Source organism: Typopeltis vanoorti, chromosome 6 (assembly GCF_054136105.1).
Source record: "Typopeltis vanoorti isolate ZY-2024b chromosome 6, IOZ_Tvanoo_1.0, whole genome shotgun sequence".
Classification (NCBI taxonomy): domain Eukaryota; kingdom Metazoa; phylum Arthropoda; class Arachnida; order Uropygi; family Thelyphonidae; genus Typopeltis; species Typopeltis vanoorti.
This window is the reverse complement of record NC_143554.1, coordinates 68675720-68691481: the sequence shown is the minus strand read 5'-3', so window position 1 is coordinate 68691481 and position 15762 is coordinate 68675720. Positions and strand designations below refer to the sequence as shown.

Sequence of the window (15762 nt, the reverse complement as noted above, 5' to 3'; positions counted from 1 at the left end):
AAAATTAAAATCTGATCTTGACAACCTCTATTTGGCCTGTGTTCTTCTCCAAGTTTCTCTTGCACAAACTTTCTCAACCTCTTTTCAAGCATGCTTGTGCAAATTCACATATTCAGCTTTATTTTCTTCACAGATGGAAACTATTAGTTCCCTATTACTGCAATTCTACCTTCTGACTAGGCCCTCTAGTCACTGCAAAACTTTATCTCCATACTTAAGCAGTTTTGGTCAAATATCATGTGCTCCAGCTGCCTTTCTGCATTTAAAGATTTTGACAGCTTTTTCTACCCCAAGTATTGATATATATATATATATATATATATATGTTAAAGATACCAAGCAATTTTAAACCTGGTTTTACTCCATTTAATATATGATATATATATATATATATCAACATATCATGCAGTAATCTATCAAAAGCCTTTGCAAAGTCTAAGTATACTACTGTGCATCCGTCTCCCACCTCCAATTGCTGCTGTCACCTTATTGTAATAAGTAAATTACTAAAACATGATCTCCCTTTACCAAATATATATATATATATATATATATATATATATATATATATATATACATACACACCTCTTTGTATTCCTCTTGAAACTAGTATGGTTCTATCACTGCTGGTTTCATTTAACAATCTTTCAAAGTATTTACTTCAAGAAGCAAGACATACAGAAGCAAGCAAATTTTCATTGAGTTCTTGGTTTTGGTGTGGTTTTTGTTTCAGTTTGCAATTTTATTTGGGATTCGGTTTTAGTTCACTATTTTGGTTGAGTGCTGCATGTTTTAACCATCTTTACAATGTTTAGTGGTGTGCATTTTTAATAGTTTAAACAAGTTGATATTCATAGCGTTTTATTTTGTATAGCTATAAAATGGATACTTCTCCAAGAAAGCATTGCATTAAAAAATATGTACTCTTTCTCAGCACACATCCATGCCTCACAGACAAACTGCCAATGAGTGTGGGGTTGGTTTGGATACTATTAATGTGATTTTCAAGAGGTTTAAGGAGACCTTTAAAAAACGTAGAGCTACACTTACTCAAGATCATTTACTAGTCAGGAAAATCAAAAGGAATCCAAGATTGTCTGCTGTATACTTAGACTTGGCAGCTAGTGGGATTAATGTTTCATCGAAGATTGTTGGAAGCATGGAGGACTTCCCACAGATTAAAAAGAAACAACTGTTGATGAAGGCTATGCAAAAAAAGGGGCTCCAATGGGCAAAAGTGTACAGAGATTGGACTGTTGAGAAGTGGAAGGAGATCATATTCTCAGTATCCAACCCCATCCACTCTAGTATGACCATGAACATATCATGCAGTAATCTATCAAAAGCCTTTGCAAAGTTTAAGTATACTACTGTGCATCCGTCTCCCACTTCCAATTGCTGCTGTCACCTTATTGTAATAAGTAAATTACTAAAACATGATCTCCCTTTACCAAATGCATGCTGCCTATCCAAGATAACACCATTGTTTTCAACCCAATCCTGTTTCTCACCAGCCTTTCCACCACTTTAACCATAACATCTGATACAGATTTGCCTATAATATAATTTGATGCTTGAATTCTGTTACCTCCTTAATTAAGCAGTACAATCTTGCCTTCTTCTCACTCCTCTGGAACTTGACCCAATCTGAGACTCATATTAAACAAATATGTCAACTCCCTGGCACACTCCTTTTAGGATATGTCCCAACTTATTTTCTAGGAACTTTTGGTATGCTTTCTTTTCCAGAACTGCTTCTTTAACTTATCTTCACAATGGGGATTCTTATTTTTCTATCCTTACAGACAACTTCATCACTCACCTCTCAGCTGAATCAATCAATGTCTTCTTCAGAGTCTGCCACTGAGACTATGGTTTGGTTCTTGTTTTCAGTTGTTCATTTTTCTTCAATCATGTTTGTATAGTGAAGTTTACAATTTACTTATAAAAGCTGCTCATTTTTAATTCTTTTTAAAACTTTCTTACGTACTTTCTTTTCAATGTGATATTCATTTTTATTTTGATTAGCACTAAGTAATGGTCACTTCCAATTTCATATCCTGTACACCTCTGTATCTTGAACAGCATGAAGATATCACTATGAACAATGATGTTTGTCATTGAGGCTTTTATTTCTTGCATCTTCTCTCTCCCCATGAACTTATGCACATCTTTATGTTGGAACATGGTGTTATTAATGACTAGTTCATTTCCTGAGCAGAAATTCATCAAATACACATTAGCTTTCCCTTTTTTCCAGATTTTTTCTATATGCCTGGTGGGATTAATTTTCTACTCTATTGTTTAAATCTCCAATCAGGCCCACTTTTTCCATTTTCTTTGTCCACTGCCTGTTCTAATAACATGAAAAATTCTTCTAATGAGAATCTTCTGTGGGACCATAGGCACAAATAAGGTTTGTCTATTTCCCCATTTTGAAATGTGCCCACATCAAGTACATGAAACTGTATTCCCCTCAAGATAAACTTCTGGATTATAGCCTAAATATAACATCCCGTACTTATTTAGTAGTAAGATCTCGCCTGTTTTTGTCTTCCTCGTCTCAGTAATTCCAAATGTGGTGAAAATGCCATGCAATATATAGAAGAGAGGCAAGTATTAGGAAAATTGTAAGTGAAAGAATCAGATGTGTATTAGATGTTGATTGGCTTAGATGTTAATAAGGCTGTGGGAATGGATGACATATCACCATGTATTCTTAAGGAATAATCATGTCAAGGGCCAGAGTTAGCCATAGCCCTTGCCCTGGTTATTTATTTAATGAAAGTCTTGCAGTGGATAAGGTTCCTAAGGAGTGGAAAGAAGGTAAAATAGTAGCACTCCACAAGCATGGTTCTAGAACAGAAGTTTGTAATTATAGATCAGTGTGTATATAATTGCAGTTGTAGTCAGGATGTTGGAGAGAGAGAGAGCGCACGGTTAAGAACAGAATACAAGATTGGGTTGAGGGACATTGGATTCTTTATCATGGTCAGAATGAATATGTAAAGGTAGATCTCGTTTTAGCAATTTACTTGTTATCTTATCATAAAATGCAAGTGTTAGATAATGGGGAAACCATATAGTGATATTCTTGGACTTTGCAAAAGTGTTTTGATAGATTACCACATAAGTTGGTGTACAAGCTGCAGAGGATGGAAATATTTGTTTACAACAATAAACCAGCTTTGGTTCACTGCCATCTGGCAGAGAACCAAAGTTCTCTGCCAGATGGCAGAGAACTTTGGTTTACATGCTCGGAAGTTTTTTTCCACACTTGGTTAGACTATAAATTATATATTTAGTTTAATCCTTTTTCCAAGTGTAAGCAAACAGTTTGTACCTGAAGTATCTTCAGGACTGGGGCAACTCGTGGTAAAGGTGGTATAAGTTCTCATCACTGGCCTTAGTATCTTCCATAATGCAAAGCACATCTCCTTGCAGACATGTATAATACAATGCATTAAGGGAAGGACCACTACCCACACTGGTTTCGACCTTTATTGAGGTCTCCTCAGTAGAAGCCAGACCCAGTGGTGGTGATACCAAGGTGGAAGTAATGGAGAAGTCATATTTACCTATACAAGTTGCCAAAAGGTGTCGCACATAATTATTAAATTACTCTATAATTTAATGATTTAATTTAAGGTGTAATTTATTTATTAAGTAATTTAATAAGGTGTGACATCTTTTGGCAACTCGTATAGGGTAAATATGACTTCTCCATTACTTCCACCTTGGTATCACCACCACTGGGTCTGGCTCCCACTGATGAGACCTCAATAAAGGTAGAAACTGGTCAGGGTAGTGCCCTTCCCTTAATGCATAGCATCATACATGTCTGCAAGAAGATGTGCTTTGCATTATGGGAGATACTACGGCAAGTAATGAGAACTTATACCACCTTTGCCACAAGTTTCCCCAGTCCTGAAGATACTTCAGGTGCAAACTTTGTTTGCTTACACTTGAATAAAGGATTAAACTAAATATATAATTTATAGTTTACATGCTCATTGAGATTAGATAATATTACAAGTAACATGAGAATAATCATTGTTATGAGACACTGTTACACTTTTCATATCAATAAGTTATATAATATGATACAACTTACACAAAAATAACGATTGCTATAAGGCAATATTACGTGTAACAGACAATTGTTATTCACACTTAAATAGTGGAAAGTCTTTCTTCTCCCTTTTTTTTTGGGGGGGGGGGGAGCAATGATGTTACTTCTACATTGGAAAGTGAATTGTGATGCAGTTATTCTGCCCAGGAGTTGATTCCATGGATTCCAGTGTTGGTGGAAAAGATCTATTGTGTTGTTCTGCTTCTGTGGTCATGATGCTCATGTAGGACATTTCCTCACACCTTTTGTTTAAAGGCTGCAAAGAGATGGTCAGCTGCTTCTCTCAGTGAAATTGTTGTGCTATCTGGTCTTGTGTGTTGAACAGTGGTGGCCCGTGAAGTTTTAAGTGGGAGTGCTGCCTATAAAAATTTTTTTCCTAATTACTAACCAATTTAATAATAAATAAATTTGTTACTGATTAGGAAAAAAATTTTTTTAAAAATTATTTTGTATAAGCAGCACCCCTACTTAAAGCTTCACAGGCTGCCACTGGTGTTGAAAGAAATTGTATATAACTGCTTTCGTGGTAATGAAGAGCAGTTGCTTGCAAATCAAATGGAATTTTTTTTTTTTTGACTATGTATGCACAAGATTGAGATGTTCTTGTGTATGGAGACAACTGTAGGTTTAAGGTTGCCATTTCCTGAGATGAACAGATTAATTTGGTGTTAACAATGCATTCGAAGTAGATATGTGGGACTGTTCCTGCATGGTAGCAGAACATAGTTATCCAAAAGATTTGGGTTGAATTTATGTAGTAGGGCATGATATGGTATTGTCCAATAAATCTTTGATTACAATGTTGTATTAGTGCTATAGATTTTTATATTGGAGGATGCAAGTACCTCCCATGCACTGTTAGTTTTTATCAAAAAACTAAGCACCAGATCTTCTGTTTCAGAAGATGGAAATAGATAGTATATTAGATGGATTGGTGATTGGGATTCTGAATTATACCAGCAAGTTCTGTATAATGGATCAGTGTCTCAAAAAAGGGAAAGTAACTAGTGGTGTGCCACAGGGTTATGTTCTTGGGCCATTGCTGTTTAACTTATTTGTAAATGATATATCATGTTGACTGACTAGGATCTTCTTCAGTTGTTTGCTGATAATGCAAGGTTGGGGAGAATTATAATTAACATTGCTGTGTTAATTCCCTTCAGGAAGATTTGAATAGACTTTTGACTTGGACAAAGAAGTGGGGTTGTAGTTTTAATTAATGCAAGTTGATGCATTCTGGAGTATTCTAATATGTAGGGATAAGGAAGTGGTTGTGCTACTGTATAAAGCACTGATCAGACAACACTGACTATTGTGCATCAGATCTGGTCACCAGGATTTCATTGTGATGGGGAAACCTTGAGGCAGGTCCAGAGATGAATGACTAAGATGATATCAGTACTCTGGAATACTGGCTATAGAGAGAGGTTGAAGAAATGTAGATTGCAGAGTAGTTTGGAAAAGAGGAAAAAGGGCAATATGATAGACATGTCAGTTGGTGAGGGGATTTTATCAGATTAATCCAGAGAGGATTATAAAAAGTTCATGATGAAAAGGAAAGAACCAGGGGCCATCCCTGGAAATTATGTAAAAGTATGGAGAAGAGGGATGTGTGGAACAATTTTATAGTTGGGAGAATGATCAGTGAATGGAATGAATTTCTGTAATATGTTGTTCATGCAGGAAGGATTTTAAGATTCAGTATAATAGATTTGTTGTCAGTTAAATTAACCTCCCATGCTAAGTCTGCTGACTCCACAGAGGGTATAATAATAATATACAAATAGCAAAATGGTATATCACCATACCTATTAAAATCGGTAGTGACCCTGCCCATAATGCATAACCTAAATGTGTGAAAGGAAGTGTGCTATGCATTATGGGATACTGAGGACTGATTGGAACTCAACAGTCTATATACAAATAGCCTAGTCGCAAAGATAATGCACATGAAAACTGTTTGTTCGCTTACATTTCATTTGGATAACAGATAAAAAATATAATTGATGAGTAGTATAGTTTACTTTCTAACCAAGCAAAAAAACTTCCTACATCATGTCTCAGATTATTTTAAGATGGCAATATACCATTTCACTTTTTATATGGAAAATGACTTCTGCATTGATTTGACCTTCACTATTTTCATAGGTCTATCTCCTACTAATAGATACTTCAATAAAAGTTGAAAAACAGTATGGGTAGTGATGCATTATGACCCTTGTCATAATGTATCACCATATTTGTGAAATAGTGCTTTGCATTATGGGATACTAAGGCAATTAATGTGAAGCCAACAACCTCCATATAAAAGTAGATCAGTTGAAGACACACAACTTTGCATATTAACCACTTTTGCAAAACTTCCAGGAATGATTCCGTTGCTCCTGTCCTTTTTTTTCATGTGTGGAAAAATTTCTTCATATATCCAATAACTCCCTCCCTTAGTAATTAATATTATATCCCTCTTTTCCACATATCAACCAAATTTTAATCCAGAAATACTCCTGTATGGAACAATTTAGTAAACCTTTGACCAATCTAAATCATCATTACTTCCTGATCTCCTTGAGGTGCAGGTGTCCAAACTATGTACAGTAGACCAGATGTGATCATATCCAAGCCTATAAAGTGGAATAATAAATTATAAACTGAATTGTTAGTGTGATTTTTGACATCTAAGTTAGCCTCTGCACTGATATTTTTCCTGTCTTTGGAGTATTCTCCTGAACTTCACCTTCATATCCACAATCTTAAATCTCATCATTTTCTTGAACTACAATCTTGTCAATGCAATCTGCATATGTAACCTCACACTTGACTACATTGAACTAGCAATTATCTTTTGTTCATAAGAATATTTAAATCATCTTGCTATATTTCTAAATCACCTTGATTATTGATTCCTTTCTAGTTTTCTCAGCATACAATTAGATATCCCCGAGATCAACACAAAAATTAAAGTATTATTCAAGGATATAGCTTTCCTTCTTGATTTTGCTCCACCATCCTAATTTGATAAAATTTAACTGATTTCTCTCCCTCCACAAAGAGTATATTCTTATCCACTATTCCCAAATTCTGACCTTTAACCACCACTTCTGTGATATCAGTTAGTTTGCAATTTGTTATCTCCATCTTCAAGCATTCTTTATGTATAGGATGGTATCCCAACATCTTCACTCTTTGGTACCCTGCTAGAGCTGATATAGGAGTTCCAAATTCTCTTGCACTTTCTTCTTACACATACATGCTGATATTTCATGGCCACATTTGCACTCAAGATTTTACAATATCCTGAACACCTCTGGCTTCTCTTTTCCTTTAGTCCTTGTTACATCTGTAATTACTTTCACCTGGATGAGGCATCCTCACCAAGTTATGGCTATGCAATTCAACAACTTCTGTCAATGTTTCTGCCATCTATATTTATCCTTCCATAAACTTTTTTCCATTTCATGAGTAAAACGAAGAATAGAATAATTTCCTCTTTTTTCTAAAATCTGATTTTGCCTTCCTCACTATTCTGGTCATCTTTCTTGCCTGAATTTTATATTGTTCATGAGATTACTGATCACATTTTTTATTACTATTATTACGGGCAACTCCAGGGAGTCATTACTCAACCTGTTCTCATACGGTTCATTCCACAGACCTGCTATCATCTTGGTCACTCGCCTCTGGATCCTCTCCACCTCCTCCCCATCAAGAAGAAACCTAGGTGACCAAATCTGAGCACAGTAGTCGAGATGGGGTCTTATCAAGGCTCGATACAGAGGAACAATAACCTGCTTGTCAACGTATTCTTCAGCAACCAAGTGATTTGATGAGCTGATTTGGCCACTTTTGCAATGTGTCCCCTAAATTTCAATTCCTTATCCACCAACACTCCTAAATCTCGTGCCTCATCAATTTCCTGGAGCACGGTTCTACCAATGCAGTAAACTGCCGCCAATCTTTTCACCCCAAAATGCATAACCTTACTTTTTGCCACATTAAATTGACATCCATTCTCCTTATCCCAGACCTCCAATCTATCCAAATCATCCTGCAAAATTTTGACGTCATCTGCATTCACTATTGCTCTACCCAACTTCGCATCATCCACAAACAAATGAACTGTTCCTCTCAGATCCTTTCCTATATCATTTAGGAACAAATTAAACAGCAGTGGTCCAAGAACAGATCCTTGTGGCACACCACTAGTCACAGGCAGTCTTGTGGACTCTACTCCTGAGTAAACCACTCTCTGATATCTCTCGTCAACCACCCTCCTATCCATCTCACCAACCCAATGTCCATTCCCATATGCTGCAATTTACTGATTAGAATTCCATGTGGTATCCTGTCAAAGGCCTTAGCAAGGTCCAGTAGAATCACTGTAAACCCATTACCCTTATCCAGTTCAGCTGTCACTGTGTTATAATACGTGAGCAAGTTACCGAGGCATGACCTACCCTTCACAAAACCATGCTGTTCCTGATACAGTATCCCATTTTCTTCTATCCAATCTTGTATTTTCCTCTTGACTATTTTCTCTGAGACCTTGATAATGATTCCTGTTATGCTGATTGGCCAGTAATTTTCAACAGTAGCCTTGGAACCACCTTTGTGCAGTGGAACTATTTTCCCCTCTTTCCACCCCCCTTGGGACTGACCCAGTCCTGAGGCTCAAATTAAACAAAATGGTCAAGGGCACTGACAATTCTTTGGCCGCTTCACGTACGACACGAGCTGGTATACCATCCAAACTCATCATCCATCCAAACCCAAGCTCATCAGCTATCATCAATAACAATCCTCCACCTTTTTATTCACCCTGTCACTCCTGAACACGCTATACCCGTCGCATTCAATCCCACTAGCTTTATCATCTTCTGTCAGCCATGTTTCACTAATACCGACAACCTGTGGCCTGGAAATGCCAACCATGGCCAAAAACTCTTCCTTCTTGTTCCTAATACTCCTGGCATTAGTGTACATGAATCGCAGAAGCCCATTTGTCCCATCCCTACTTTGATGCCTTATACTAACTATCCCATTATGATTTGTTGTCCATCGCACTCGCTTGGGCATAATATACTCATTCATACACTTAACTGACCCCCTAAAGTCTGCATATCTACTTCCCCCCCTTAATAAATCTAGTTTCCCTGAGTCTGTACTTCCACATCATTCATCAACACTCTTTCAAGTCTCCGTACACCAACTCCATTCAAATGTAACCCATCCATCTTATATAAGTCCTTTCGCCCATCGAACTCATTCCACAAATTCCACACCACTCTCCATGCATAACCCACGCATAAAGTCATTTGCAATTATGGCCCTCCTAAACACTTCGCTGTCATACCGCGGTAAGATACTCACCATCCTAACTCTCTCACTCTTCTCTTTTGCTACCTCAAACAACTTCTCCCTCACATCCTCTATCATTTCCATTTTGTCCTCTTTCAAATCATTCATTCCTGCCACGATTATCATCTCTTTCACCCTCTGTTTTTGCAGTCTAATAGATTCGCTGACGTCCTTTATGTTCGCACCCGGCTGGTACGACTTCGTTAAACTCAAACGTATTGACATTGAGGTTCTGTAATAGACTAGTTACCTCTACTTCATTCATCACAATTCCAGTAAGCTGTTGGTTCTTCCATTCCTGCAAAGTCACCACCTGGATGATATACTCTTGCAAAGTGCTCGCTCAGTAATTCCACAATATCAACTGATTCGGTTACCTCCCTACCCTCAGCATTTTTTAAGATCATTCTACCATGAACATTTTCCTTTTACTTGCAACATATTGAAAAAACTGTTTGGGATTCTCTTTAGCCTGCGTGGCCAATTTCCTTTTGTAATCTGCTTTTGCTTTTCTTGCCACCCTTGTTACCATCCTGGCCTGAGCTTTATACTGTTCCTGCGCTTGATGGTCACCCTTCTCCTTAAATTCCCTCCACAATTGTTTCTTTTTTTGCAGCTCAAGCTCAATAGTGTTATTCATCCATTTAACCCCTACTTGATTTATTATTCGGACTCTTGGTATACAGTCAGCCATTGCCTCCTGCAAACAGTTCTTAACCACCTCCCATGCACTATCTTAACATCCATCTCTTAACAACATCCAGCCCTTGCAGTTTTAAATGCCATGGCAGAGAAATAAATCATTTCTCTTTATATTTTCTTATCACACCACACACTTATTTCTAAGCTCCTGTTTAATGACTATTGATCTACTTCACAACCATTCAATTTATCCTCTCGACCCTGGGTATGCAATCCAACACTTCTTTCTTCAAATGCAACGGTAATACACTTCCTCTTGTTTGTAATGACTCACTGCTACTCCAAACTGCTTCCTAAAGATTGTCATAATCACTGGCTTACTGTGCAATTCCACATATTTAACCACTGCCCAGTCAAGATTGTAGGTTCACTTTGTTCCAAATGCAAACAGTGGCTACCTCTATCACGTGCTGTTTAGTCTTTGTATCCAGGCCTATAGTCTACTATAGGCCTTGATACAAATCAGTATTCATCCTGTTGGCATCTATCTCTTACCAAATAACCTTTAATGTGCTGCTTTTGTCATGTCCATTTCTTGTTGTTGCAAATTTTCTATCATCAGCATCACTCTTCCTCCATTAACCAAGTTTCAGGCATTATGGTTCATGAATTGCAATATCCTTTTAGGTTCACGTTTTTTTTTTTAGTGATAGCTCTATTCAGCGACCTAAGAAATTATATTAATCACAAACGCTTTCCATGCTTTTATCTATTCCTTTGGTGATATTTAGAAGTGCTAGCATTAATCTCATGGCTTTTTTCCTTTTGGTTAATTGCTTACAAGTTTGATTTTTGAATGGGTTTATTTAGTTTTAATGTTCAGTGAAAAAAAAATCTAGGATTTTTAATATATTGTGAATATCTTAGTAAACTATAATCTCAACTCTTCTACAACTTATGTTCATTAAGAAATCATACCAGAGACATTTTTAATAAGTATAATAGAGCAAGAATAATTATCTGAGACTTCCAGGGAGTCAAGGACTCAAGGAAGGCTGTAAATTATCCAACCCAGCTATTATGCCTACCCTTGAATTCATTCACACTAGATGCACTCACTACCCATAAGGGCAAATTATTCCACTCGCTCACTGCTCTCTAGGAGAAAAATCTAGCTATTACCCCTTTCTTGACTGCAAATAAATTTAACTTCTGTGGATGTCCCCTGTGTTCTCTCCCCACCTTCCATATAACAAAAAATTTCATCAGTTGAAATGCTATAACATCCATTCAAAAGTTTATAGACCTCTATCATATCACCCCCTCTTTCTCCTGTTAACCAGTCTGTAATCCACATACTCTCAATCTGTCCTCATAATACAGATATAATCTTTGTAACTCTTCTTTGCAACCTTTCCACAACTTCTTTATCCCCTTAGAACCCAGGAGACCAAATCTGTACACAGTAATCCAAGTGTGTTCTTATCAAAGCCTTATAAAGAGGCAAAATTACTTCCTTATCCTTACATGTCAAAGTTCACTTCAACATAGCAATTATCCTCTGAGTTGTATTTGCAACTTTTGCTATGTGACTTTTGAACTTTAAATTCTTATCACCAATACAGGCACCATTGCAGGCACACAACAGTATAAAGTGCAGGCCAGAAGGGTAACAAGTGTGGTGAGAAAAGCAAAAGCGGATTATGAAAGGAAACTAGCTATGCAAGCTAAAGAAATCCCAAACATTTAAATATGCTGCAAGCAAAAAAAAACCGTACACAGCAGAATGATTTTAAGGAATGCCGATGGTAAGGAGGTCATTGAATCAGTCGATATAGTGGAATTACTGAGTGAGCACTTTGCAAAAGAGTATATCATCCAGGTGGTGACACTGAAAGAATGAAGGAACCATTAGTTTATATGAGAATTGTGATGAATGAAGTGGAGGTGAATAGTCTATTACAGAACCTTAATATGAATACATCTGTGGGATTGGATGGTATACCAGCATGGGTCTTACGTGAAGCAGCTAAAGAATTATCAGTGCCCTTGACCATGTTGTTTAATCTGAGGCTCGGGTCTGGTTTAGTCCCAAAGGTGGATCCAAGACTACTGTTGCAAATTATTGACCGATCAGCATATCAGGAGTTGTTGTCAAGGTCTTGGAGAAAGTAGTCAAGGGAAAAATACAGGAATGGATTGATGAAAATGAGATACTGTATGGGGGACAGCATGGCTTTGTGAAGAATTTAAGATAAAAAATGCTAATATAATATGCCAATGGAAGTCTAATCACGCCAAAGTGCATAACTTTACACTTACTAACATTAAACTAATAGCCATTTTCGTTTGCCCAGATTTCCAGTCTATTCAAATCATTTTGTAATTGCTGAATATCTGACATAACTTTGAGGCATGGTTAGACTTAATGGCCTAATTAGACTTAATTTATCTAATAATCAAATTGCAAGCATTATTGCTGTATTCTTTTATATTTTTTTTAAAAGCAAATCCACAAGTGACTATGTACCAACCTGGTACATGGTAGTCACCACCATCTGTTTAAGTCTATACCATTTGCTTCTACTTTGAGATTTTTTTTGGAATGGAGATAACCTTTAAAAGTGCTCCTACCTTGACAAGCTCTTCTTTTCATAAGTTTACTGTTGAAGCAACACCCCTGATTGCCCTGCCCATCTTCGCATCATCATCAAACAATTGCAAATCTGATGATAGACCCTACTTGATGTCATTAATGTATAGATTGAACAATAATGGCCTGAGGTGCACCACTGTTTACCTTAAATCTGGCAGATTCACACCCACTGTGTACCACTTTTTGATATGTCTTTCAACCATCCCCTGATCCAAGTCAATATTGTTGTGTAAACTGGAGAATATGGGATTGAAACAGTCTATCTTGTGGTATCCTATCAAATGCCTTAGAAAAATCCAACATTATCATAGCATATCCATTCCCTATATCCAACTTGGCCATAACACTTATAAAATATGAGCAAATTGCTAAAACATACTAATAGGTCGGTAGTTTGACACATCAGTTTTTGCACCATCCTTGTGCTATAGAACTATCATACATACCTGTGTAATCATTCCTGAGCTGAGATTCAAGTTATACAAATGTGTGAAAGGCCTAGTAAATTCAACTGAACATTCCTTTAACAAATGGGCAGATATTCCATCTGTCCCTATTGACAAATTCTTATGCAGGTTATGCAAGAGCTCTTCAATCTCATTTTCATGAACTTCTAACTCTTCATCCAATGTAGCAGCAGCACCATGCACCCGTTTGATATATCTTAGCAAAGTGAGCACTCATTAACTGAACAATCTCCTTTGCTTCCGACACTCTTGTACCATCTACATTCATTCTTTCGCTTGCGACATAATGATAAAATTCTTTTGGATTGCCTTTAGCTTGCATGGCCAATTTCTTTTCATCTCCGTTTTAGCTTTTCTCACAATACTCTTTACTTTTCTGGCCTGAGCTTTATATATTTCATAACTCCTCTCACTCTTATTCTCATGACATTCTTTCCACATCATCTTCTTCTTGTGGATCTCTAGCTTAATAAGGCTGCACATCCATTTCACTCCCAACCTATTTATTCTGATGTCTGATGATGAATAATGTCTGATGAAAGAGAATCAAAGCATTATTTTTAGGTGGATTGCCGATATGTTGCTTCAACAGTAAACTTATGAAAAGAAGAGCTTGTCAAAGTAGGAGCACTTTTAAAGGTTATCTCCATTCCAAAAAAATCTCAAAGTAGAAGCAAATGGTATAGACTTAAACAGATGGTGGTGACTACCATGTACCAGGTTGGTATACAGTCACTTGTGGATTTGCTTTTAAAAAAAAATATAAAAAGAATACAGCAGTAGTGCTTTCAATTTGATTATTAGATAACTAGCAAGGCCATTAAGTCTAACCATGGCTCAAGGTTTGTCACCAAAGAAAATTATTTTCCATGTTATATAATATCAGTGGTGGCCCGTGAAGTTTTAAGTGGGGTGCTGCCATTTATTTATTAATAAATTGGTTACTGATTAGGAAAAAAAGAATTTTTTTAAAAAATTATTTTGTATAGGCAGCATCCCCACTTAAAACTTCACAGGCCACCACTGTATAATATCAAATCTTATATGGTATCATGATTGATCTGATTATCTAATTAGCATTAGATAATCTGAGAAAACCATGCTCTAAAGACCAAACATGTAACTTTTTTTTTAAAGCCCTTTCAAGTCTGCAGTAAGTAATGGTCTCACACTGGGTGATAAAATTCATCTACTGTCTATAAAACCGTTATGGATAGTTATTCCTTTTTAATAGTTTGATGCCAAACCTTAGCTTTGCTCTTCTATGTTCTTGTTAAATATGATTTTCAGTTGAAAGGTACTAAATCCCAGCTGTAGTAGTAGTAGTAATCTTTCTGATTGCTACAGCCACAAAAATATCACCTTCGCCTAGGATGCCTCAAGTTCAAATTTTGCCTGTGGGATAAGGAACTTTTATGGGAACCTATCAACTGAAGGCAAGTTAGTGAGTCTACACAAAAGTAATAGTTTTTCCCCACCCATAAAACAAACACAAGCATCTTAATCGACATGATGCACTCAGCACCTACCTTTCAGTTACTTTAGCTGTAATCCTAAACATTCCAACAGGTCATAACCTTCTAATTTCTCTGTATCAAGTAATTATAAACATTTAAACAGAATTATGCAAATAATACAATAAACAAATTGCTTTTGAATAAAAATTTTTTTTCAAAGAGTAAATCTTATGTACATGACAGTTTATTTCATAAAATGTTAAATAAGTTAGGCATTTGGTCTTTGCAGAGAAATCTAAAAAAAAATGAATAGTTGCAAGTGGACTCAATCCTTTTATAGCACGGTAACATTTACTACAGCACAAATACCCACTGATTTTGAACTGCTAATGCAGACTTGTTGTATAGTCTATTATTGAATTTTATTTATTCAATAAATTATTTGTAGGAAATCATCTTCCTGTTTGCTTATTATCCACTTTTTTCATAAGTACAGTTTCACAGTTTGCAGCACTCTTGATGAGCAACAACACTGCTGTTTTATTGTTCTTTGCTGCATCAATAAGAGCACTCCACAGAAGGCACTAGTAGTCAGTTTTTCTTTTGTCTAAAAAAAAAACCACTGTCCACAGGAAAGCGTGATTGAATTTTTTTCTATATATACAGTTATATACAATCTTGGAATATGTGACAAGAAGCTACTCAAAGGAAGCTGTTGACTCTTAAAACTGATGGCACCAGTACCCCAAGTAAGGGGCAGATTGAGTTGTAATCTTCAAAAGTTTTCATAATGATGGATAAAGTACGGTAATTTTCGACTTTTGTTGACAGTCTCGCACGAGGAACTTATGCTCTTCGTCAGTGCAGAAGGTCCACAGCTGAAGACACCAACTTTACTTACCTGTTAAAAAGAAAAAAGCATTTTAAATGAGCAAATCAAATTATAAAACAATTAACTATCAGAATTAATTATTTAAAAAAAGTTCACAGGCAATGGTCCGCAGTGATGATCTTCATTTTTAATGTTTAGGTTTATGCAATGAACATCTTTTC

At 36.4% G+C, this 15762-nt stretch overlaps 1 protein-coding gene and 1 long non-coding RNA gene across 2 annotated transcripts in view; one reads left to right on the top strand and one right to left on the bottom strand.

The window, feature by feature from the left end:
• The window catches only part of LOC150105515 (uncharacterized), a 227578-nt gene that overhangs the window by 190768 nt on the left and 21048 nt on the right, over positions 1–15762 (top strand). The window lies entirely within an intron of this gene.
• Positions 14911–15762, bottom strand: part of LOC150105514 (dual oxidase-like) — a 198691-nt gene continuing 197839 nt past the window's right edge. The window contains exon 31 of the mRNA XM_090394863.1: positions 14911–15610. Within this exon, the coding sequence (XP_090250989.1) occupies positions 15485–15610 (126 nt within the window). The 3' untranslated portion in view covers positions 14911–15484. The remainder of the gene's footprint in view (positions 15611–15762) is intronic.